This window comes from Salvelinus namaycush, chromosome 31, assembly GCF_016432855.1.
Source record: "Salvelinus namaycush isolate Seneca chromosome 31, SaNama_1.0, whole genome shotgun sequence".
NCBI lineage: Eukaryota > Metazoa > Chordata > Actinopteri > Salmoniformes > Salmonidae > Salvelinus > Salvelinus namaycush.
Window position 1 is genome coordinate 44,458,773 of NC_052337.1, and position 25,857 is coordinate 44,484,629.

At 43.6% G+C, this 25,857-nt stretch overlaps 1 protein-coding gene across 2 annotated transcripts; it reads left to right on the top strand.

The window, feature by feature from the left end:
- Nucleotides 1–12,108: 12,108 nt before the first annotated feature.
- LOC120026341 (trimeric intracellular cation channel type B-like) lies at nt 12,109–25,501 on the top strand. Of its 2 annotated transcripts, XM_038971183.1 has the most exons (7): nt 12,373–12,485; nt 16,058–16,083; nt 18,483–18,639; nt 22,010–22,194; nt 23,094–23,181; nt 23,494–23,611; nt 24,201–25,501. In XM_038971183.1, exons 3-7 carry the CDS (start codon nt 18,533–18,535, stop codon nt 24,510–24,512), a joined length of 810 nt encoding a protein of 269 aa, XP_038827111.1. In that variant the 5' UTR covers nt 12,373–12,485; nt 16,058–16,083; nt 18,483–18,532; the 3' UTR covers nt 24,513–25,501. The 2 variants fall into 2 exon arrangements, with proteins under 2 accessions (XP_038827110.1, XP_038827111.1); XM_038971182.1 differs by lacking the exon at nt 16,058–16,083 and having other exon boundaries at nt 12,109–12,485.
- Nucleotides 25,502–25,857: the final 356 nt, after the last annotated feature.

Sequence of the window (25,857 nt, forward strand, 5' to 3'; positions counted from 1 at the left end):
CCTCTCTAATTTCAGATCCTGGAGTGTTTGGAAGACCCAACAGCCTTCTGCTATTTCTTTACCCGCAACACATCTCTGTAAAGCACTGCAGTTGGATAGCAGCCGTCTTACACCAGACCAATACTGCTATTTTGTGTGTTCTTTATGCTGATCGTAACTTTTGCACATAATCATTTCCTGTAACCGAAAACAGCTTTTGGACATCAGAACAGGGATCACTAACCTTGATTTACTCGGTAGTGAGTGTTGCAACCGAGGACAGACGATTTCACTCACTACACGCTTCAGCTCTCGGCGGTCCCGTTCTGTGAGCTAGTGTGGCCTACCACTTCGCGGCTCTGCCGTTGTTGCTCCTAGACATTTCCACTTCATAATAACAGCACTTACAGTTGACCGGGGCAGGTCTAGCAGGGCAGAGATTTGACGAACTGACTTGTTGAAAAGGTGGCATCCTGTGATATGAAAGTCACTGAGCTCTTCAGTACGGGCCATTCTATTGCCAATGTGTGTCATGGAGATTGCATGGCTGTGTGCTCAATTTTATACTCCTGTCAGCAATGGGTGTGGCTGAAATAGCCAAATCCACTAATTTGAAGGTGTGTCCAAATACGTTTGTATACAGTGCATTCGGAAAGTATTCACACTCCTCCAATTTTTCCACATTTTTTTACCATACAGCCTTATTCTAAAATTGATTTAATTTTTTGTTTTTCATCAATCTACACACAATACCCCATAATGACAAAACGAAGACAGGTTCTTGCAAAGGTATTAAAAAGATAACCCTTTGGTATGAGACTCGAAATTGAGCTCAGGTGCATCCTGTTTCCACTGATCATCCTTGAGATGTTTCTACAACTTGATTGGAGTCCACCTGTGGTAAATTCAATTGATTGGACATGATTTGGAAATGCACACACCTGTCTATATAAGGTCCCACAGTTGACAGTGCATGTCAGAGCAAAAACCAAGCCATGAGGTCGAAGGAATTGTCCGTAGAGCTCCGAGACAGGATTGTGTCGAGGCACATCTGGAGAAGGGTACCATAAACTTTAGGCAGTATTGAAGGTCCCCAAGAACACAGTGGCCTCAATCATTCTGAAATGGAAGAAGTTTGGAACCACCAAGACTCTTCCTAGAGCTGGCCGCCCAGCCAAACTGAGCAATAAGGGGAGAAGGGCCTTGGTCAGGGAGTTGACCAAGAACCCGATGGTCACTCTGACAGAACTCCAGGATTCCTTGGTGGAGATGGGAGAACCTTCCAGAAGGACAACCATCTCTGCAACACTCCACCAATCAGGCCAGATGGAAGACACTCCTCAGTAAAAGGCACATGACAGCCCGCTTGGAGTTTGCCAAAAGGCACCTAGAGAACTCTCAGACTATGAGAAACAAGATGCTCTGGTCTGATGAAACCAAGATTGAACTCTTTGGCCAGAATGCCAAGCGTCAGGTCTGAAGGCAACCTGGCACCATCCCTACGGTGAAGCATGGTGGTGGCAGCATCATGCAGTGAAATATGTTTTTCAGTGGCAGGGACTGGGAGACTATTCAGGATCGAGGTAAAGATGAATGGAGCAAAGTACAAAGCGATCCTTGATAAAAACCTGCTCCAGAGTGCTCAGGACCTGCACTGTCGAAACTAGAAGCACAAACATTTCCCTACACCCGCACTAGCATCTGCTAAACACGTGTATGTGACCAGTAAAATGTTATTTTATTTTATTTGACCTCAGACTGCAGGCGAAGGTTCACCTTCCAACAGGACAATGACCCTAACCACACGACCAAGACAATGCAGGAGTGACTTCGGGACAAGTCTCTGAATGTCCTTGAGTGGCCCAGCCAGAGCCTGGGCTTGAAGCCGATCATACATCTCTGGAGAGACCTGAAAATAGCTCAGGAGGTGTGCAAACCATCCACCACTTCCGAGTATATTACTCGCTAATGTTTAGTCTCTGGACAATAAAGTAGAAGAGCTCAGTGCGAGAATCTCCTTCCAGAGAGACATCAGGGACTATAACATACTCTGTTTCACGGAATCATGGCTCTCTCTGGATATACTGTCCCCGTCCATACAGCCAGCTGGGTTCTCAGTACATCGCGCAGACAGGAATAAAGAACTCTCTGGGAAGAAGAAAGGTGGGGGGGGGGGGAGAGAGTATGTTTCATGATTAACTACTCATGGTGATGATTGTGATAACGAACTCAAGTTCTTTTGTTCACCCGACCTAGAATACCTCAAAATCAAATGCCGACCGTATTACCTCCCAAGAGAATTCTCTTCGATTATAGTCACAGACGTGTATTCCCCGTCAAGCCGATACCATGACGGCCCTCAAGAAACTACACTGGACTTTTTGCAAACTGGAAACCACATATCCTGAGGCAGCATTTATTGTAGCTGGGGATATTAACAAAGCAAATTTGAGGAAAACGCTACTGAAATTCTATCAACACATTGACTGTAGTACTAGTGCAGCTAAAACACTCGACAACTGCTACTCCAACATCCGGGATGCCTAGAAGGCTGACCCCCGCCCTCCCTTTGGCAAATCAGATCATGACTCCATTTTGCTCATTACTTCCTATAGGCAGAACCTCAAACAAACGCTGATTTGACCAATCGGAATCCATGCCTCAAGATTGTTTTGATCACGCGGACTGGGATATGTTCCGGGTAGCCCCTGCGAAAAACATTGACATGGTGACTGAGTTTATCAGGAAGTGTATAGCGAATGTTGTTCCCACTGTAACTATTAAAACCTACCCAAATCAGAAACATGGATAGATGGCAGCATTCGGACAAAACTGATGGCAAGGTGACTGGGAATGTGGTTGAATACAAACAGTGTAGTTATTCCCTCCGTAAGGCAATCAAACAGGCAAAACGTCAGTACAGAGATAAAATAGAGTCACAATTCAATTTGTGGTGGCAGGGTCTACAGACAATCACGGATTACAAAGGGAAAACCAGCCATGTCGCAGACACCAACTTCTTGATCCCGGACAAGCTAAACACCTTCTTCGCCCGCTTTGAGGATAATACATTGCCACCGACGCTGTACGCTCCCAAGGACTGTGGGCTCTCGGTCTACGTGGCTGACGTGAGTAAGACATATAAACTTGTTAAACCTCAAAGGCATCCCTAGCCGCGTCCTCAAAGCAATGCGCAGACCAGCTGGCTGGAGTGTTTACAGACATATTACATCTCTCCCTATCCCAGTCTGCTGTCCCCACTTACTTCAAGATGTCCACCATTGTTCCTGTACACAAGATCGCAAAGGTACCTGAACTAAATGATTATCGACCTATAGCACTCACTTCTGTCATCATGAAGTGCTTTGAGAGGCTAGTTAAGGATTATATCCCCTCTACCTTACCTGACACCCTAGACCCACTTCAATTTGCATAGCACCCCAATAGACGATGCAATCACCAAAGCACTACACACTGCCCTATCCCATCTGCACAAGATGAATACCTATGCTAGAATGCTGTTTATTGACTATAGCTCAGCCTTCAACGCCATAGTACCCTCCAAGCTCGTCTCGTCCCCGTCCTGTGCAACTGGGTCCTGGACTTCCTGACGGGCCGCCCCCAGGTGGTGAAGGTAGAAAACAACATCTCCACTTCACTGATCCTCAACACAGGGGCCCCACAAGGGTGCGTGCTCAGCCCCCTCCTGTACTCCCCGTTCACCCATGACTGCGTGGCCACACATGCCTCCAACTCAATCATCAAGTTTGCAGACGACACAACAGTTGTACGCCTGATTACCAACAATGACGAGACAGCCTACAGGGAGGAGGTGAGGGCCCTGGTGGAGTGGTGCAAGGAAAATAACCTCTCCCTAAACAAAATAAAGGAGCTGATCGTGGACTTCAGGAAACAGCAGAGAGAGCACGCCCCTATACACATCGACGGGACCACAATGGAGAAGGTGAAAAGCTTCAAGTTCCACGGAGTACACATCTCAGACGATCTGAAATGGTGCACCCACACAGACAGTGTGGTGAAGAAGGTGCAACAGCGTCTCTTCAACCTCAGGAGGCTGAAGAAATTCGGATCGGCCCATAAGACCCTCACAAACTTTTACAGATTCACAATTGAGAGCATCCTGTCGGGCTGTATCACCGCCAGGTATGGCAACTGCACTGCCCGCAACCGCAGGGCCATCCAGAGAGCCCAACGCATAACAGGGGGCACACTTCCTGTTCTCCAGGACAATCTACAGCACCCGATGTCACAGGAAGGCCAAAAAGATCAAAGGACATCAACCACTGCCTGTTCACGCCGTTACCATCTAGAAGGCGATGTCATTACTGGTGCATCAAAGCTGGGACCCAGAGACTGAAAAACAGCTTCTATCTCAAGGCCATCACTGTTAAATAGCCATCACTAGCCTACTACCACCCGGTTACCCAACCCTGCACCTTAGAGCCTGCTGCCCTATATACAGTTGAAGTCGGAAGTTTACATACACGTATGGCTCTTCTTTTCAACCACTCCACAAATTTCTTGTGAACAAACTATAGTTTTGGCAAGTCGGTTAGAACATCTAGTTTGTGCATGACACAAGTAATTTTTCCAACAAATGTTTAGAGGCAGATTATTTCACTTTTAATTCACTGTATCACAATTCCAGTGGGTCAGAAGTTTACATGCACTAAGTTGACTGTGCCTTTAAAGAGCTTGGAAAATTCCAGAAAATGATGTCATGGCTTTAGAAGCTTCTGATAGGCTAATTGACATAATTTGAGTCAATTGGAGATGTACTTGTGGATGTATTTCAAGGCCTACCTTCAAACTCAGTGCCTCTTTGCTTAGCATCATGGGAAAATCAAAAGAAATCAGCCTAGACCTCAGAAAAAAATTGTAGACCCCCCACAAGTCTGGTTCATCCTTGGGAGCAATTTCCAAACGCCTGAAGGTACCACATTCACCTGTACAAACAATAGTATGCAAGTATAAACACCATGGGACCATGCAGCCATCATACCGCTCAGGAGCGAGACGCGCTCTGTCTCTTAGAGATGAACGTACTTTGGTGCAAAAAGTGCAAATCAATCCAAGAACAACAGCAAAGGACCTTGTGAAGATGCTGGAGGAAACAGGTACAAAAGTATCTATATCCACAGTAAAACGAGGCCTATATCAACATAACCTGAAAGGCCGCTCAGCAATCTCCAAAACCGACAAAGATCGTACTTTTTGGAGTATTGTACTTTTTGGAGTATTGTCCTCTGGTCTGACGAAACAAAAATAGAACTGTTTGGCCATAATGACCATCGTTATGTTTGGAGGATAAACGGGGAAGCTTGCAAGCCGAAGAACACCATCCCAACCGTGAAGCACGGGGGTGGCAGCATCATGTTGTGGGGGTGCTTTACTGCAGAAGGGACTGGTGCACTTCACAAATTAGATGGCATCATGAATGAGGAAAAGTATGTGGATATATTGAATCAACATCTCAAGACATCAACCAGGAAGTTAAAGCTTGGTCGCAATGGGTCTTCCAAATGGACAATGACCCCAAGCATACTTCCAAAAGTTGTGGCAAAATGGCTTAAGGACAACAAAGTCAAGGTATTGGAGTGGCCATCACAAAGCCCTGACCTCAATCCTATAGAACATTTGTGGGCAGATCTGAAAAAGCGTGTGCGAGCAAGGAGGCCTACTAACCTGCCTCCGTTACACCAGCTCTGTCAGGAGGAATGGGCCAAAATTCACCCAACTTATTGTGGGAAGCTTGTGAAAGGCTACCTGAAAAGTTTGACACAAGTTAAACAATTTAAAGGCAATGCTACCAAATACTAATTGACTGTATGAAAACTTCTTACCCACTGGGAATGTGATGAAAGAAATAGAAGCTGAAATAACTAATTCTCTCTGTCATGCCCTGACCTTAGAGATCCTTTATTCTCTATTTTGGGTTAGGTCGGGATGTGACTAGGGTGGGCATTCTAGTTTCTTTATTTCTAGGTTGGCCTGGTATGGTTCCCAATCAGAGACAGCTGTCTATCTTTGTCTCTGATTGGGGATCATACTTAGGCAGCTTTTTCCCACCTGTTGGTTGTGGGATCTTGTTTTTGTATTGTTGCCTTTGAGCACGACAAAGCTGCACGTTAATTTCTTTGCTCTTTATTGTTTTTGTGCCGGTTCTCATAATAAAAGATGATGAACCCAAACCACGTTGCATTTTGGTCCGATTCTTACAACAACGATCGTAACACTCTCTACTATTATTCTTAAAATTAAGTGGTGATCCTAACTGACCTAAGACAGGGAATTTTTACTAGGATTAAATGTCAGGAATTGTGAAAAACAGAGTTTAAATGTATTTGGCTAAGGTGTATGTAAACTTCCGACTTCAACTGTACATAGACATGGAATCACTGGTCACTTTAATAATGTTCACATACTGCTTTACTCATTTCATATAGATATACTGTATTCTATTCTACTATATTTTAGTCAATGCCACTCTGACATTGCTCGTCCTAATATGTATTTATTTCTTAACTCCATTCTTTTACTTTATATTTGTGTGTATTGTTATGAATTGTTAGATATTACTGCACTGTTGGAGCTAGGAACACAAGCATTTCAGTACACACGCAATTACATCTGCTAAATAGGTGTATGTCAAATTTGATTTGAAATTGGATTTGATAGCAGTGCAGCAATGCTCCCCATCCAACCTGACAGAGCATGAGAGGATGTAAAGAGAATAATTGGAGAAACTCCGCAAATAAAGGTGTGCCAAGCTTGTAGCGTCAAACCCAAGAACACTCGAGGCTGTAATCGCTGCTAAAGGTGCATCAACAAAGTACCGAGTGAAGGGTCTGAATAATTATGTAAATGTGATATTTCATTTTTTTTCTCTAAAAACCTGTTTTTGCTTTGTCATTATGGGGTATTGTGTGTAGATTGATGAGGGGGGAAAACTATTTAATCCGTTTTAGAATATGGCTGTAACGTAACAAAATGTTTAAAAAGTCAAGGGGTCTGAATACTTTACGAATGCACTGTTACCTATCCCCTCACTTACTACTACTACTTACACTGACACCCTGTCACGACTTCCGCCGAAATTGGTGCCTCTCCTTGTTCGTTCGGCGGTCCATGTCACCGGCTTTCTAGCCGCCACCGATCTACGTTTCTTTTTCCATTTGTTTTGTCTTGATTGTACACACCTGGTTTCCATTACGTTATAATTTATTCCCTATTTAACCCTCTGGTTCCCACATGGTTTTGTGCGTGTTTGTTCATTGTTTAGTGGTCCCTCTTTTGTGTCGAGCTGGTATATTTTTCCCTGTATGGAATTAGTTTGTGATTTATTCGAGTAAAGTACGTTTTTACTCAGTTCTGTGTCCTGCGCCTGACTCCGTCCTACCCGCTGCACACTGACACTTGACACACCCCAACACACACACACACACTACATACGCCCACACACACATACAACTTTCCCACTCACCACATACACTGCTGCTACTGTTCAGTCTATTATCTATCCTGTTGCCTGGTCACTTTACCCCTACCTACTGTATATGTACATAGCTACCTCAATTTTCTTGTACCTATGCACATTGACTCAGTACTGGTACTCCCTGTATTTAACCATGCTATTATTATTGTTTTTCATTATTCACTGTGTATTTATTCCTTGTGTCACGATTTCTATTTGATATGTTTTATCTTAACTCTGCATTGTTGGAAAAGGACCCGTAAGCATTTCACTGTTTGTCTACACCTGTTGTTTATGAAGCATGTGACAAATACAATTTGATTTGATTTGAGAGGATGACAGACACTAGAGAGAGCACCGCCAACACTGAGTTCTTGACATCCAACACTTAACGAGCAGAACACCGTACTGCAGAGCACTGTAGAACTACTCATTTTGTGGTGTCCATCAGTAAGGGATATGGGCACACACATTCCTCAGCTCTTGGCCAGACTTAGAGGTGATCATTGGATGCGACCAAGCTGTCACTACCATTCCTAAACTTGATACGTCCCCATATTCACAACAGGAAGCAGGTGTGAATGGGTTTACATTGCAGCGACAGGTTCACAGTCACAGACCTAATGGAACACATATTCCAGGCAGTTCTGTACCCTTTGTGAGACTGGGCGCGGGCCCCATAAATCCCAGCACTTAAAGGCCATGACTACATCCTAAATGGCACCCTATTCACTACATGGCTCACTACTTTTAACCAGGGTAGTGCTACTTTTGACCAAATCAAATATTATTGGTCACATACACATGGTTAGCAGATGTTAATGCGAGTGTAGCGAAATGCTTGTGCTTCTAGTTCCGACAGTGCAATAATATCTAACAAGTAATCTAACATTTCCTCAACAACTACCGAATACACACAAATCTACAGGGATGGAATAAGAATATGTACATATAAATATATGGATGAGCAATGAGCTCATGGGCCCTGGTCAAAAGTAGTGCACTATGTGGGGAATAGGGTGCCATTTGGGACACATCCCGTCACTCTGCTGCCTGTGCTACTGTCGCAGGGGGGACCGGTGCCTTTGATCCTGGACCAGGAGGAGAATACTGATGAGGCTGGGGAGGACCAGGGGAGTCCGGGCAGTTTGGAGGGGTAGGGACAGCAATGACAGGCGTGACAGGGAAGAGGGATAGGGTGGGAACAGGGGAGCTACGGTTTTGGGGGACTGGGCTGGAGGGGTTGTAGCCTCTTATGAACCATCCTGATCTCGCAATCTCCTGTATTTTATATATACAGTATTTCCACACTATGAGGTTGCAATAATACTCTGAAATTGTGAAAATTATGATAATGCCCTTTTAGTGTAAGAGCTGTTGAAAAGACTGCCTAAAATTTCAGCCTGTTTGCTGGGATGGTGTTTTAGCCTGCCTGGTGAATTCCAAATCTCTCTGCCTGGTGACATCCAAATCGTTCTGCCAATGACATCCAAATCTCTCTGCTAGTTTTCAGTGTTTCCCTCCCCACTCAGACCACTCTTAGACCGTCCTAGCAAAACTCTTGCTTGAGAAATTGCTCTTTGCTTAGAAGCTGTTTTTGTTTCTTTTTGACAATACAGTAAGGTAATTAATTGTTACCCCGAAATGATTTGGTATCGAGATTAAAAACGGCAGCATTGGACAAGGCTAGATGGCTGGGGGCATGAGGGACTGATGAAACTGGGGAGTCACAGCCGGGTCCAGGGGAGGGGGGGGGGGGGGGGGGGGCTGAGGGGTAACAGTGAAGGGTTGGAGAGTCACAGAGGCGCTTAGGGACAGGGGTGACAGTGAGGATAGCTGGTGGGTGGGAACAGGGGAGCTATGGTATGGGGGGCACACGACTAGGGGACAGGGGGGTTACTATTACAGAGTGACGATGGGGTTTGAATCTTTCAGTCTCCTCTCACAACCAGCATCAACCCGGTTGTTGTCACAGTAACCTGATTTGTGTTTGCTATAGTGTAGGACTCACTTTATCACCTTTCTATGTGCCATAATGGTACTGTACTCTTCTCGTACTGTGTACAGGGTCAGCACTACCTACCTATGCCTTCAAGGCTTTAGTAGACATTTCTTCACAGTTTCGGTGCTGTGGCATCACCCATAAGGGGACTTTCCACCAAGAACTTCTAATAGGCCTATAAATAATCCTTTGTGAAACCAAATGTATTTCACTTTCAATTGAGGTAACAATGACTGTACATGTATGTTTATCGAAGGAAACATTGAAAATGACATTAGCCTGCGTCAGCACCAATGCCACCACTACCTCATGGACTTGTGAAATCTCCAGTACATGATCTGTCTCAATCTACTGGCCTGTATTGTGCATTACAGTCAGTGGGTACTGGGCAGGAGTGTTCCCACAGACATTCCCAGTTGCTGAAAAACATAGAAATCCTAACTATACAATGCTGACCTCTGCTGGCAATGATTTAGAATTTGTTGAGCACAAAGTGGTAGATGACTCTAGTGTCCAAAAGCCTGTTTTAGCATGGGCAGCTCCAGGGCCCGCGAATCAGTTGGACAGGCATTTGATTTCCATAGGGGGGCACGATTTTTCATGGGATGGCAGGTAGCCTAGTGGTTAAGAGCGTCGGGCCAGTAACTGAAAGGTTGCTGGTTCAAACTCCTGAGCCGACTAGGTGAAAAATATTTTGATGTGCCCTTGAGCAAGGCATTCAAGCCAAGTTGCTTTGGATGAGAGTGTCTGTTAAATGACCAAGATGTAGGCAGAACGCATGAGTTTAAGTTTATCCTACCGATCTGCACGCCAGTTATGATTTTTGTGGAACAGTTTCATTTCAATAATGACAGCCTATCAATCAATCAATCAAATGTATTTATAAAACCCTTGTTACATCAGCAGATGTCACAAAGTGCTATCCTGAAGCCAAGCCTAAAACCCTGAACAGCAAGCAATGCAGATGTAGAAGCACGGTGGCTCTGAAAAACTCCCTAGATAATTTGTTTGTTAGACATGGTGGGATCTTTATGTGTTGGTGAAATTAATTATGCAGGAAATGGCGGCAACACCTTTATACGCAAATATTGATACAATAACCATCATTTTGAAGTAAATTTGGAGTCACGCAAAGATATGTGTGGTCCTCCCGTTACGACTTGGGAAACCATGTAGATTATTAGGCTACAGACTAAATAAATTATGATAAACCTCACCAGTTGTTTGTGTCATCCGGTTTGAGAAAGTACCTGCGTAATTGCACACCTAACTCACTCAGGTGCTTCGCTATATCACATTTGACATTGTCCGTAAGCTTGAGTTCATGACATGATATGACATGCCATACTATTTTTGTCCAGACAGCATCAGATACATGATCTACACATACTGAGACAGAGGGGCGCTGTTTCGCTCGCTCAGATGCTTTATCTGAGATTGATGTGCCTTTCTGTGAGCGCTTGTCTCAGTCAAATAAACAATCAATATTTCAATATTTTATTTGGACGGGCAAGGAGGTAGAGTAGGGCGGGCCAGGCCCCATAACGCTGGCCCTGGGCAGCGCCATTGAGGACTTTCCCCATTTTGAAGTAGTCAACTGGGTGGGACTTCCTCTGGGTTAAGGAAGGATCACATAATTCCATCCAGGTCAACAGGAGAGATTACCAGCCAACATAGCCGAGGGAAGTAGGGTTGCTGTGGGTGCTGCAGCATCCCATGAGAAATCATAATTTCAAAAAAGTTACAAAAAAAGTCCTTTACTGGTCCTTTACTAGTCCTGTATTAAAGGGCCGATATAGCCATCTGTAACGTCAGCAAAAAAAAATCTAATAACAAAAATCGCAGCACCCCCACCCCCAAACATCTTCCTGTGGCCATGTCAGCCAATGAATTATACCTCTGAGCAACCGTTCCATAACTGCAGGTGGCAGCAAATCGCCAACCTTGGATTTATACCTGTTCAAACAACATGCTCCAAGTGGCAGTATGTACCCTTTCAGTTTGTTTGCCAACTTATAGATATAGTAGAAGAACATTTATTGAAAATGAAGGTGGGCTCCATGGCGCTGCCGTGCTCTCTCGCCATAATGGGACAGATACAAAGATGCGATGTCTATCTAAGTCTATGGTTGAGCCCCCAATTTGATCTACAGTAGTAGTAGGTAGACATGTTCTTGTTCATGTTCATGAACTGTTCGATCAAAATAAACCTACACATAAAACATGCTTCCCGTTTTTCTTTTTGGCAGGTAGGCTAGCCTACAGTAGGTAACCTACACAAATTGTTACATTTTATACTGTAATGTCTGATGCAAAGTGCACCTGCACAGTTGTTACACGCTACCTATGCACAATGTAAACAGTTGCAACGATAATGACCTGTGCATAACTGTACCTGGTGCTCATGTCATTACAAATACGTAAATAGTTGCAGCTCTGTATGCTTGTGCTTGTGTGTGTGTGTCCACGCGCGTGCAGAAGTGTATTGCGAGAACATGTCCTATTGCGGCACTCCGCGAACCACACACGCACCTCTGATTGGCTCATCCCTCCACTTCTTTCCAATCAGAGAGCTCCGCTCGCTCCAACCGCCACATCATTGACGGACCGACGTAGCCGGAAAACCCGCAGCCTGATGTCAATGGCATTGCATTGGCTGTCCCTTGTCCATAGGGAGCCGTTGCTGACCGATAACCAGGTGTTGTCAGTTTTGCGCTCGTCAGAAGCAGCTGTTTCGATTTGAACTCTGAAGACAAGACAGACTGGGGATAAACCACTAACCGACTGCTCAGATGCTCGGAGTTGGACGACTGCCACTTATTTAAACACCTCGAAGATTAGAACTAGAGAACACTCAACTCGAGGGATTCCAGAGTAACAGAAATATGGATTTGTTTGGGGTTCTGAATTTGGACGAAGTGTCCCATGGACTGGCTGGTCTCTCCATGTTTCCATACTTTGACACGGCGCATTACATTGTCTCAGTGATGGCACTGCGAGAACAGCCAGGTAAGCAAAGACCGTTCAACAGCCGGTTGACATTGACCGGTCTAGTTCACTACAGTAGCCTAGTTATAACTGTTAAAAAGCTGAATCTATCTACTAGCCTATTGAATGTTTTGCTTCGTTACTTTCCATATTTGAATGACAATAAGGCAAGGCTTGAATACTACACTTTTTTTTTTGCTCCCTGATGACAGAATTCAGCCTCGAGTTGCCTCCACACCAGACGTGTCAGTACGCGTTCGATTAAGCGCGTGAGAACGTGGAACTTGGGAGAACATTCCACACAATTCAACGTTTTTGGCCACGTTGAATGTTGACATAGTCTACCGTCATGTTTTCATTTTTTAAATACCCACAGCTGGATGGCATAATAATCTTAGGGAATGGATTACTGCTGCGGGATTAATTTGAGAATTGACATCCCTCATATTACAAAGTGACAGCGTTATGCATGATTCCTAGTTAAATCTGTGTATGTTCTATCTATTTGCCCAGTTGACATTAACAAGGTGAAGTCACGCCACTGTTGCAGCCTTGAAGTTTTTATACATGCCTCTGGAAGTTCATATAGTGGACAGTGATTGTGCGCGCACACACACACACACACACACACACACACAAACACAATCCCTCTCCCACAGACATAGTGAGATAGTGTATTGTGCTGTATCAGGGCGTGTGGACTAATTACTTAAGATTAAAACTGTAGCCTGAACTGTATGTAACTGGAGATTTGCAGATATATAAGATTTTTGATACTCTGTGCTTGAGAAGGGAGGCAAACTACTGTAGCCTATTCTTCGTGAATCACGATAGTGTTTATGATAAGCTTCAAGGTCAATGAAAGTAAATGAGTCAATGGCATGGCTGTATTGACATCATAGAGATGTTATCTTAACATTTACAACAAACACATTGTCACTGGCACTGTCCATTGTGATATAGGTAGCAGCTACAGTACAGGCCTACTGTACATCGGGTTGCCAAGTCTGTTATATTTATGTCACTCTTATAGTGGCTCAGAGACAGGTGGAGTTTTACAATTTCAATGTTGACCTTTTCCCCAAACCAGACCTGAGTTCAAAATAAAATACAAATATTCAAGCATTTACTCTAGTCTGTCTGGAGTGCCAGATGAATGGTTGCATTTTTGTGACTATTCTACTGGTTCCATTGCGGCAGGCAAGCTCAATCAAGCCCAGATAAAGAATTTGAAATGGTATCAAATAGTACTTGTACCCAGGTCTGAAACAAACAGCAGGGTTAGAGCTAGTGTGGCTTCCCTGACTTGTGGCATCTCATTCCCTCTGGCCTGTCAATACCTCAGCCGCTGCTGATCCTATAGGCTATGATCTGCATCCCAAATGGCACCATATTCCCTATATACAGTAGTGCACTACTCTTGACCAGGGCCCATAGGGCTCTGGTCAAATGTAGTGCACAAAATTTGGAATAGGGTGTCAATTGGGGTACAGTCTATGTCCCACAGGCTTCCTGGGTGTGAGTGATTGAGTAATGGAGGGGGTTGCCCTCGTGCAGTTTGCCTCTGCTGTCAACCTCCCAAAATATCACACGGTCACCCAACATGCACCAGTGGTCCTCATATAACCCCTCCCCTGGGTGTGTGGAGGATGTGTGGGACACGATATGGTCATAGCCTTGCCTGTATTAGGATGGCTTCTACAACACAGAAAGCCATATTAGTGGAATCTACAGCCATATCAGGGATCAATTCTAGAACTCAAGCCACAGAGAACAATGGAGCTTATTAGATTCTACGTTCCAAATCATATTTTCTCCCAGAAAGGAATGTTCTGTTCCCCTCTGTCTTCCATCCTGTTCTGGCTGTCCTTCATTTGTAGACAGCACTGGATCTTGTCATGATTCCCACAAAGCACTCAGACTTGACATTTTTAATGGAAATAACTGGCACATTGTACATTCAGAGCCACTTGAAAAGCACCACTGATATGTAGATACTTATTTAATAATAAACACAAAGTATTTTTCATGAGCACTTGTCTTTTATACAGCAGAGTTATTTCAAGCCGTGTCCAAACTTCACTGAGTGAGTTGTACAGGAGGTGGGAGGTCTGTCTGCCATCTAAAATGGAAAAACCGCAGCATTAGTTTATTCTGTGAACAGTCTGTAATCTAAAAAGAAGTGCCCCGTTCTCAAGTACTCAGCGGCGACCTAGCCCAGAGAGACCTACACAGAAAAAGATAAGCAGACTGAACGAGAGAGAGAACCCCCCCACCCCCAGTCTCTCCCAGACTCTGAGGATTCTGTGACGTAAAACTAGTCTCTCAGAGCGACATCATTGTTTTCTAAACAGGGTTCTAGTAACAAACTGCAGCTCTAGAAACCCAGTAAATGAACCCGGTAGACTGGAACTACAGAGAGACAGGGGTTACACCACATTCTGTTCCTTCCTGTTTGGCGAGAGAGCATGTGAAATATCAGACTGGGGCCAACTCTACTCACCACAAACTACATAGCAGCGCAACACCAGGCTGTTGTATTTACTTTACTCATAACTATCCAAGGAGGTCAGCCTGCAGCCTGACAGCGAGATCAGATTTGACTTGTAAATGCCCTCTGAATGCAAAATGTGCTAGTAACCAAGGTCTCTCGAGGCATGGCGGTCAGGGTGAAAGTGTACAGTGTCTCCTGCACAACCTAAAAAGCTAAACCTCTGCAGGGTTACTCTTTCTGCTGGTGTCATGACTGAGTTTGCGACGAGAGATTGGATTCCAGCAAGCATTCCTTTTTTTTGGGGTGTAATTTGTCACACTGTACCTGTCCAAATGCAAAAGTAAAGAGGTCCCAGAAATGTCACAATGGAAACATTGTAAACACTTCCTGTCTTTTATTGGGACTGTATATTCAGCAGGAAAATACTGTGATTCACGAAAGGAGAAGCACTGCACCGCACATGGACGTAATTCAAATGTTTTAGGCTTTCTCTGGGGACTCTAGAAGCAAAAACTCAACAACCCACTCAATGAATATCCCTAGCTAGTAGCATGACCAGTTCACCCATTCTCAAGGGATTCTCAGTGTGCAAGGGGTAGACGACTCAACCGAGCTTCAATAACTACAGATATGCAGCGGAAAGGTATTAGTTGACTAAACCTCTCACCTCTCTTGTTTACTTCTGCTAAATGGTGGGCAACAGCCTTCCTTAATTCCTGTTGCTTGGCTGGCTCTGCTGGCTCTGCTGCTTTTTATAGCCCTCGAGGCATGACCTGCTTTTCAACTACAGGACGCTCGCCACAGCTAATTTCACACCCTGCTGCTGTCACGCGGCAAAAACGCACTGCTGCAGGCCTTTGTGACAAAATAACCAACTCTGTTTCTCTGCTGTCTGCCCAGTGCTCACGAGCGAAAGAAATCCTCTCTAAACACTGCTACGTGTTACCAACACTATGCCTATACTCGAGGGACATGACAACGACAGTAGATGTTGTGTACACATTTGCATGCATGTCATTGAACTAACTGTCTGTACTTTTGTCGTTGAACTCTTTGTATAGGTGTATTCATGACTGTTGTGCCTTTGGTTATGTTACAGGTTACAGTACGTTTCCCAGTAGACAGGTATGTTACTACTTCAAGTACAACTTATTACTACATGTCATTACTGTAGCAATCCACCTGCTCTAGAAATCCATCGAGTCATCACGGTATGTGTAGACTGTATACAGTATATGGCTCTGAGTAAACTCATCTTTAGACATCCACTGTTGACAAATCTTCTATCCAGAAGGCGTTGTCCCAGATCTGGTGCACGCATGGCCGCCGCACTTTTGTTTATTTATTACTTTAATTTAACCTAGCCTAGTCCCAGATCTGTTTGTGTGGACTTGCGAACTGTTTGGTGTGACAACTCTCATAGGAGTTGGTAAGAGAGCAGAAACAGATCTGGGATCAGGCTATATTTAAACAGGTAGGTTACATATTTGACCATAACAACCTGTGAAGCGTTGTTTTGTCAGTGATTATGGAGGAGCCATGGTTACACCGCTCCTCCTGCTATCACAGTGGTTTAACTGTTTACAAAGCTTGTTTAAAAGGTTATTACGACTGTTATAACCTTCCGTCAGTAGGCTACGACCTGCTTTCAACTGATGGTTTGCATGATGGCAGTTCTTTTGATTAGGGATGTTGTTGATGTGCAAATATGTCGATGTGCCGTAACCACGACTTCGGTTGCAACATCAACTACCTTGCTCCAACGGCAAACGCCGCCGACCACGCCGGCTGTCAGTTGTGATGCATGTGTGTGTTCAGATGGGTACTGTTGCGCAACGCCGAGTGTCCCATCTGTAGTGAACTGTGATGCACAAAAATACATTTTCATCAGCTATTGAATGGTTGTGCAAATGGTGGTTTGGTGACGCCTGAGATTTGGTGTTGTGAGGAACCGTTGGTGTATGTTTTGTGTGTTTGTTTGGGCGTATTTGCTGTTGCTTTGTGTGTGTTTCTTTGTGTGCGTATGCGTGTGCCAACTGTGTACTGTAGCGCACCCTCTTGGAACCAGGTAATCACTAATCCGTATTGCTTGATCTATATCATGTGATGTTATGTAAACAGTATGCCAGTTGGCCAGCTTTTTTTTTTTTTTTTTTTTTAAATAGTTACACTGCAGATACGGTTGTAGTTCCTCCTGTAAAACCTCTCTTCACCTCTCTCCCCTAACCACTGTTGGGGGTGTGGTTGTTTGTTGGAGTTTGGTCAAGGAGCATTGTTGCTACCAACTCCAGACCACACATTGCCACGAGCTGCATGGATTTGATCTATCTCTCTCTCTCTCTCTCGCCACCGTTTCCAATTTATCCTGTCAATAAAACCCTCAAAATACAGGGAAAATCAATGATTTATTTTAGAAAACACAACAGGATAAACACTGTCGTTTTTAATTATTGGGACAATGGGAAGAGCATATGTAGTTACCGTAGGTCTACTCTGCAGTCTTTATAAAGGAAGCCTTAGTTGTGTTCAAGAGAGAACTCTAAATAACATGGCTTCCTAGTTGCGTTTGTGCTCAGGGCAGGAGGCTTCCTTGCCTGCCTCTCCAGGAGTCTTCTCTTTAATCCCTCAGGTTAACCAGGCTGGGCATTACAGGATTTAGTTAGCGTGGGGCTAACCTTGAGACCAGGAAGTAGACTACTTGGGAACTGGCAAATTTTAAGACGAGGAAGGGCCAGAGCCAAGGTGCTAAATATGGCTCTGAGAAGGACCTCAGCTGTGTACGTCCTATGCTCACATACTGGACTGGCAGGAACTTGATCCTGTACATCAGCAGACTCCATCACCATCATCAATCATTTTCCGGACCACCTCCCTCCACTCAAGCCATGAACTTTTTGACCCTCCATCTTTGGTGACCCAAGTGGTTGCAACTTGATCTTGTTCTTGACTAGTACATTTTCACCATGTGAACATGCTATATTTAGCCATATTTTTAATTGACCATGACATTTATTTGTCAGAGGAGGTGGGGTTTATTAGCTTGTTTGCCACACTGTTTGTGGTGTACTGACCTTTTGGCTGACCTGAGTGACCCAACTACCTGTGTCAGTCCCTAATACATAGTGGAAGTCTTTCTTAATACTTGATCCTAGTTGATCTAGAATTCCTTCCTTAAGAGGCCGTGTCCATAGTCTGACTGAGTGAAGGAACACAATGCTGAATGGCTTGGGATATGGGGAGACGATACACTTACCTTAATTGAGCAGACACCAGCCCTAATCAACTTTTGAGCTCTTAACTCTGCCCTTTACTCTGAAGTCCTAGAAAACGGATTCTCATATCTGTATCAAAACGTGTGTAGGCGAGATGAGCACATATCCTAGTCCTGTGGCTGACCTGGGTTCTCAGTTCTATATCTACTGTAGTTCATATTTAAACTGCCCTGGATACATTGTGTCATGTGCTATATTGTACTTTATTTTACTTAGTTTGAGATCAACTAACTGCTGGTGGCTGGGTTTCAGGAGCCCTGGAGGTGGCACGGAGGAGCCCATTTGCCTGCTGGTTCAGTTCCATGCTCTACTGCTTCGGAGGGGGCATTCTCTCCGGTTTCATGATGGCTGAGGCCCCCATAGCCTTCCTGTCCAACAGCACCAGTGTTCTCATGGCCTCTGTCATATGGTGAGTCCTCTATTAGCTTTAAGAGATCGGAGAGGGCGGTAGGGGAGAGGGGACAGAGATAGAGAGGGAGGCCCCTATAGCCCCTCTGTCGAACAGCGCCAATGTCCTAATGGCTTCTGTCATCTGGTGAGGGAGCAGGAGGGAGTGTGGGATGGGGAGAGAGAGGAATCACAGGAAAACATAGCCCAACATGCAGTGTCTCTGGGGAAGACATTGGAATACACACTAGAATACTGTGTAGATTGCATTCAGTGGACCCTGAAAACCAATGGACCATAGATTCTCTGTGAGGCTCTCCCAGTCTGGATACACAACACAGCAGGGGAAAGGGCTGAATAAAATAGTACCTATTAAACTCCCAGATTTAAAATAAAAAAATAAAAAATAAATAAAAACATCCACCATGCTTCCTTTTCAATAGCAAAGTGTTTTAGTGCCCTCTGCTGGGGGGAATCCAACATGCATACTGTATGCAACATTTGCTTACTGACTGTCGAACTGTGCTGTACATTATTTTTTAAACATGGACATTTAAGAACCTGTCTTTGTCAAATCAAGCTTTATTTATACAGCACATTTCAGACATGGAATGCAACGCAATTTGCTTTACAGAAAAAAAACAAATAAAAACAAAAAAAGCTGAAATATTTACTACACAACAAACACAAGATTAAAAAAAACAAAATAGTGACAAACTGAACAACTAAAAAGCACTCTTAGGAAAATAAAAGCAAAAAATCTATATTTTAAGATCTCTTTTAAATATGTCCACAGTTTCGGCCCCCCTCTGGTTATCTGGCAGGCTATTCCAGAGGCTGGGGTATAACAACTGAAGGCTGCCTCTTGGTCCTATGCTTTGAGATAGACCCTATTTCCACCTGACTGACGTGCCCAAAGTAAACTGCCTGTTGCCCAGGCCCTGAAGCCAGAATATGCATATAATTGGTACCATTGGAAAGAAAACACTTTGAAGTTTGTAGAAATGTTAAAATAATGTAGGAGACTATAACACGATATATATGGTAGGAGAAAAACAAACCAGATTAATTTGAGAGCCAATGCTCTTCCAATAGAACGTATAGGGAAAAAATAAAATCTAGCTCCCAGTATGCAATTCCTATGGCTTCCCCTGGATGTCAGTAGTCTTTGTTCAAGGTTTCAGGCTTGTTTCTTCCCAAACGAGGAAGAATTATGCGTTTTAGTACAGGGAGTCTTGGAAATCAGTCTGCGTGGGACGAAGAGGACGCGCACCTGCTAATATCGTTTTCCTATTGAACATATTTCTTTCCGTATTACATTTTAGGGTATCTGAGGATTAAATAGAAATGTATTTTGACTCTATCAAAGTTTAGCGGTAGTTTTTTGGATTCCTTTCTCTGCATGTTGAAGGACTGGATTACTCAAATTGATGGCGCCAACTAAACTGACTTTTTGGGATATAAAGAAGGATTTTATCTAACAAAACGACACTACATGTTGTAGCTGGGACCCTTTAGATGACAAATCGGAGGAGGATTTTCAAAAAGTATGTGAATACTTCATCGCTATTTGTGAATTTATGAAACCTTTGCTGGTGGAAAAATATTTGATGTGGGGCGCCATCCTCAAACACTCGCATGGCATGTTTTTGTTGGAAATCGGACAGTGCAGTTAGATTAACAATAATTTAAGATTTTAACCGATATAAGACACTTGTATGCTCCTAAATGTTTAATATCCATAATTTGTATGATTATTTAGCGGGACGCCTAGCCTTAAGAAGTTTTTAAAAGCCAGAGGACCTGAGGGACCTACTGAGTACATAACTTAAAAGTATGTCTGACATGTATTGGGGTGCACAATTGTGGATGGATTTAGAAACCAATAGAAGAATGTTCATATTAATTCTAAAACTCACATGCAGCCAGTGCAGAGACCTTGTGTAATGTGTGCTCTCCGTCTGGTCTTGGTCAGTACCCGTGTTGCAGCATTCTGTATGTTTAGCAGTTGACCAATGGCTTTCTTGGGAAGACCAGACAGAAGAGCATTACAGTAGTCAAGCCTGCTTCTAATAATAGCGTGGATGAGTCTCTCTGTATCAGCCTGAGAGAGAAACAGTCACACCTTGGCAATGTTCCTCCGGTGGGGAAAAAGCTTTTTTGTTCACCTTCCCAATGTTTGATTTGAAATTTAATTCAGAATCTAAAATCCTAGTTTTTTTTTACCTGGTGTTTTTATCTTTATTACCTGTAAATTAAAATGTGCGGCCAGATTCCCTCTGTGCTTTGGCTCCAACAATAAGTACCTCGGTCTTGTCTTGATTTACCTGGATGAACTTGTGTGCCATCCAAGTATTTAAATCACTAATACAGTCTAATCATTTATTTGTGGAGCTAAAATCCTCTGGTGACACAAATGTAAAGTGGTGTATCTTCTGCGTAGCAGTGAAAAATAAATGTTGTGCTTTCTCATAATGCTACCACGGGGTAACATATATATATATATCTGAACAGTACCAGACCCAAAATCGAACCTTGTGGATCTCCACATGTGATATGCATTTTCTCTGAGTTATGGTCACCAAGAGTGACAAACTCTCAACTGGATAGATGGGTCCTAAACTAATTTAGAACTGAACAGGAGAGACCAACCCACCTGTCCAGAAGGACATCATGGTCAACAGTGTCGAATGCAGCACTTAAATCTAAGATTACAAGGACAGAGAGCTGTTCGGAATCCAGGTTGGGTCTAAGATCATTTACCACTTTAACTTCAATTTTAGTTACCTTGTGGATTTCAGTAGGCCTATGGGTGTTTTGATAACATACACTTGTGTAACAGAATATGCAAATAAGTGGGTAAATGACCACACAGGAATGGACCAATTAGCCAGTCCTGGTCCCAGATCTATTTGTGCTGTATATGTTTAGCATGGCAATGTTGACCATTGGATTTGGCAAGACTGCACAAACAGATCTGGGACCAGGCTAGAATGTGTAATCATTCAAGTACACTCAAGGTAATATATACTGGGGGCTCACGAGTGCCGCAGGGGCCTAGGGCACTGCATCTCAGTGCAAGAGGCATCACTGCAGTCCCTGTTTTATCTCCATTATAATGATGTGGATTGGAGCATCAAGGCGTTTTGCTGTAATGTATTACTCACTACTTCCTGAATGTATATTGCGTGGTTGTGGGAAGAATTGAGTAAAATACCGCCCTCTGCTGGCCAAATAGACTGCTGATAACAGACAGTATAGCTGGGGGTTTACTACAGTAAACATAGAGCTCATTCTCAAATGTCTGCCAGTATGTATGTGCGTGTGTACATACATTTCTGTGTGAGTCCTGGCTTGGATGCCTATGTGCCTGCCTTCCCTGTGTATTCTAGGTACCTGGTGTTCTACTGCCCCCAGGATGTGGTGTACTCCTGTACCGCCCTCTTCCCCCTGCGTCTGGTGCTGACGGGTATGAAGGAGGTGACCCGCACATGGAAGGTCCTGGGCGGTGTGGCTCAGGCACACAGCAAGTACAAGGATGGACTGCTGGTGATGATCGCTATAGGATGGGCTAAAGGTACAGTAGGCATCTATTGTGAATGCAATCCACACAAGCATACAGTCTGATAACCATACAGATTCTGACAACCTCTGGCCACTATACGCTATGCTAAGATACCACTGTGTGTGTATACAGACAAGCATGCGAAATATGCCCATATGTACACACAGATACATAAACGCTCTCTCTCCCATTCATAAAGTATACCCAACATCTAGTTTTCATATACATCCGGTTGAGTTGTCAACTAACTTAAATTCAACAACAACAAATTCACCATGTCATTGTTTTAAGGTTAAAAGTTGGGTGAAAAAAAAGACCAAATTCCTTTACGTTGGTGACTTTCTGCAAATCCAATCTGTTTCCCACGTTGATTCAAAATCTGTGATGACGTTTTGGTTGAAATGACGTGGAGAGAGCATTGATTCAACCAGTTTTTGCCCAGTGGGTACGTTGTGTGCAAATCCATTTGGAAAGTAAAGCCTTGTCTGTAGTCATTCATAAGACAGGTTTGTGAAATGTAATGGATATCAAAACCATTACTGTTGTTGTTGTTAATGTCCTGTGCTTTTCCTTACAAATGTTTCTACATAACATGAGGTTGAGTTGACACTAATTGTGATCCTGAAAAATGAAGCCCGGAAGCCTTTACACACATTACATTCTTACTATTTATTTAGCAACAAACAAACTCATTGAGTAGACTTTTTAGACTAATTACTGGACCGAAAGAGTATAATGCAGTTAGCCTGGTCCCAGATTTGTTTGTGCTGTATAGCAAACTCATATGGTCATTGTCATGCCAAACAGACCACTTGAGCTGGCAAGACTGCACAAACAGATCTGGGATCAGGCTACACAGGCTACTGTAACAGCCCAGGACAATTAGTGTCTACTTCTCTCTTTCTCTTCAGGTGCTGGAGGGGGTCTGATCAGTAACTTTGAGCAGCTGGTACGAGGAGTCTGGAAGCCAGAGACCAATGAGCTTCTTAAGATGACCTAGTAAGTCTCCTCTAACAGTGCTCGTACTTGGCTCTGTGTGATGTTGTGCACAGAAACCCAGTGATGTAATTGGAGACTCACTGAGTGACAGATCTGTCGCTGGCTGACTGTTGGCTTTGACTTTGATCTGTTGTGTGATAATGTCTGTCTGGTGGCGTCTCCCTATTCTGATACGGGAGAGCGAGGAGGAGAGCAAAGAGGAGGAGATCCTGAATGCCTACCCGCTGTGACTCACAATCTGTTCAGAACCACAATGGTGAAGTCATAACATCTGAGTTGACCTCTGACCTTTAACCTTTGTGGTTTGTGCAGCCCCACTAAGGTCACCTTGATAGGAGCGGTGCTGTTTGCCCTGCAGCAGAACCAGTACCTTCCTGTCCAGAAACAGCACCTCATGCTGATCTACACTGTCTTCACTGTCGTCAACAAGGTCAGTCACTGACCTCAAGCCTAACCCTAGCCTCAACCCTAACACTATAGGACTCGTATGTTTATCGGACCCAGATCAAGCCTTGACATTGTCCTATTGAGTATGCTTTATTAGTTAATCTCAGCTGAAAGTGTTTTAAACACAGGAATAGGTTTATTCATCTGGTTCTGGGAAAACAGCCAGGACATAATTTATATGGGATATCAAACAACATTCTTACAGCATTAAATGGTTGTGTTCGCCATGTTATTTGAATGACCTACCTTCATCATGAGCTATGACTCAACATTAGGCTTAGTGTTGCCCCAGCGGGAGGTTTTTGTATCGTTTTCATCTCGTTGCGTCATTCTTTCTCAATTCTCTCACACCGAGGTCTCCTACTCTCGACTCTGATGAATCTAAGCACAGGTTTTCAGAACTCTCTCAAACGTTAATTTGGAGTTCACCGGTCAACTCACTAAAGTTGCATTTAATCTGATTTAAGCACCTGTTTACCTCATTAGTCCTTTTTGTAGTAGTCAGTGTATTCTCATCACTCCACCCTGTCTCTCCTTTCCTCTAAATCCTTCCATCCCTCTTTTTTTTCCAGACAAGGATGATGCTGACCGGCTCCTCTTCCTCACCCTTTGCTCCCATCGAGTCTGTCGTATACAGCACATTCTTCGCTGGTCCGTCACCATCCTCATATACCACCCTCACCACGGAGACCGAGACCCTTGTAGTGAAGAAGCCGTCCACAGCCACTAAGAAGAGCATCAGAGAGGCCTGTGAGGGCCTGAACGGCACGGCCCCAGGCTCCCCGTCCAAGACTGCTGCACACAAGAGGGGAAAGGGCTCCCCGAAGAAGGCCAAAGAGCAACCGGAAAGCACTGGAACGGAGAGCAATAAGAAGAGTGACTAGTGACTGTATAGTGTACTATATAGAAATATAGTCTATAGAATGGACAGCCACTTAGCACACTGGAATTTGACTGGTAAAGGCATGGGTACACTTAATATGGCTGCCAGTCCACCCATTGTTAGTACATTGACTTGAATGGGGATGTCGATTATATCAATTATATTTCTATGCTGTAATGCCCTCCTTATCCTGGCTAGGGCAATCTATCCTCCTTGTCCTGTGACACCGTCATCCTGTGATAGGTCCCAATTTGCTCACTACCCCCACCCCCTTGGTCCTAACACTTTGATGTGTGTAGATCTGTAAGGTGTAAGCAATATGGTGAAAGCTTCACCACTACTTATATATACTTATCCAGATCCTTCAGATCTTCAAACATCAATTATGGCTAGGGTTGGAAAATTCCTGCAACTTTCAATAAATTCCCTGGTTTTCCCAAAATCCCAGTTGGAGGATTCCTGGAATCAGGGAATAAGCAGGAAATCTGGACTCCTCCAACCAGGACTTCTGAAAAGCCAGGGAAATTATTTAAATTTTGCAACCCTAGTTATGGCCAAGCCGGAGGAAATTGGGGACCGGCTGAATGAGTGCAAATATAATCTATGCTGATTTTAATATTTATACAGTAAATGTATCTATATTTTACTATTTTATATTAAAGTTGGAATAATCCTTTTCTAATTATGCATTGATTAATCCAGTTTTTACTAAGGGATAAATACTGTCCATGATGCTGATCCATGACTGTTGGCCACTGTTTAACTGTATTTTAATATGAAATATTCAGTTTTATTGGCCTGTATTTCCTACTATGAAATATTTAAAGATTTTACATAGAGCGTTTTATATAATTATTACTCAGATGAGTATAAATAGAACAAGGAAATGCACTTGAATTACACATTTCTAAATTGAATGCTTTTTGGTACACTTACTCTCTTGTGAATGCTATTGAGCGCTTCAAAAGTAAATGATCACATGCACTTTAATCGGAGTCCTTGTCGTTCTCATACAGTAACACCGAAATGCAAACACTTGGACATTTGAAAACATTTGTATGGTAAAACCTTTAGTTGATAACTTTTAGTTCCTACAAAGATGTTCAGATTGGAGAAATATTTTCAGATACCACGTCTCGAAGCTCTGAGTCGACCTACCGATAATGTATTTATATAGAATTATATTCTCACCTGTAACAATGGCTCCTATTTATCTTATTGTTAGCTGTGGTCATGTCCAGGGCAAGACCCATTAAACAAGGCCAAGGAAAGGGTCAGATTTAGCTGAAAAAATACACATCTCAGCCTGCTTTTCTTTTACAATGGAAATGAGGTGTTTTAATTAG

Coding starts and splice junctions, on each gene's coding strand:
- LOC120026341 (XM_038971182.1), top strand. CDS start 12,362: ATGGATTTGTTTGGGGTTCTGAATTTGGACGAAGTGTCCCATGGACTG. Junction 12,486..18,482: donor GGCACTGCGAGAACAGCCAG/GTAAGCAAAGAC, acceptor GCTGGGTTTCAG/GAGCCCTGGAGGTGGCACGG. Junction 22,195..23,093: donor CGCTATAGGATGGGCTAAAG/GTACAGTAGGCA, acceptor CTTTCTCTTCAG/GTGCTGGAGGGGGTCTGATC.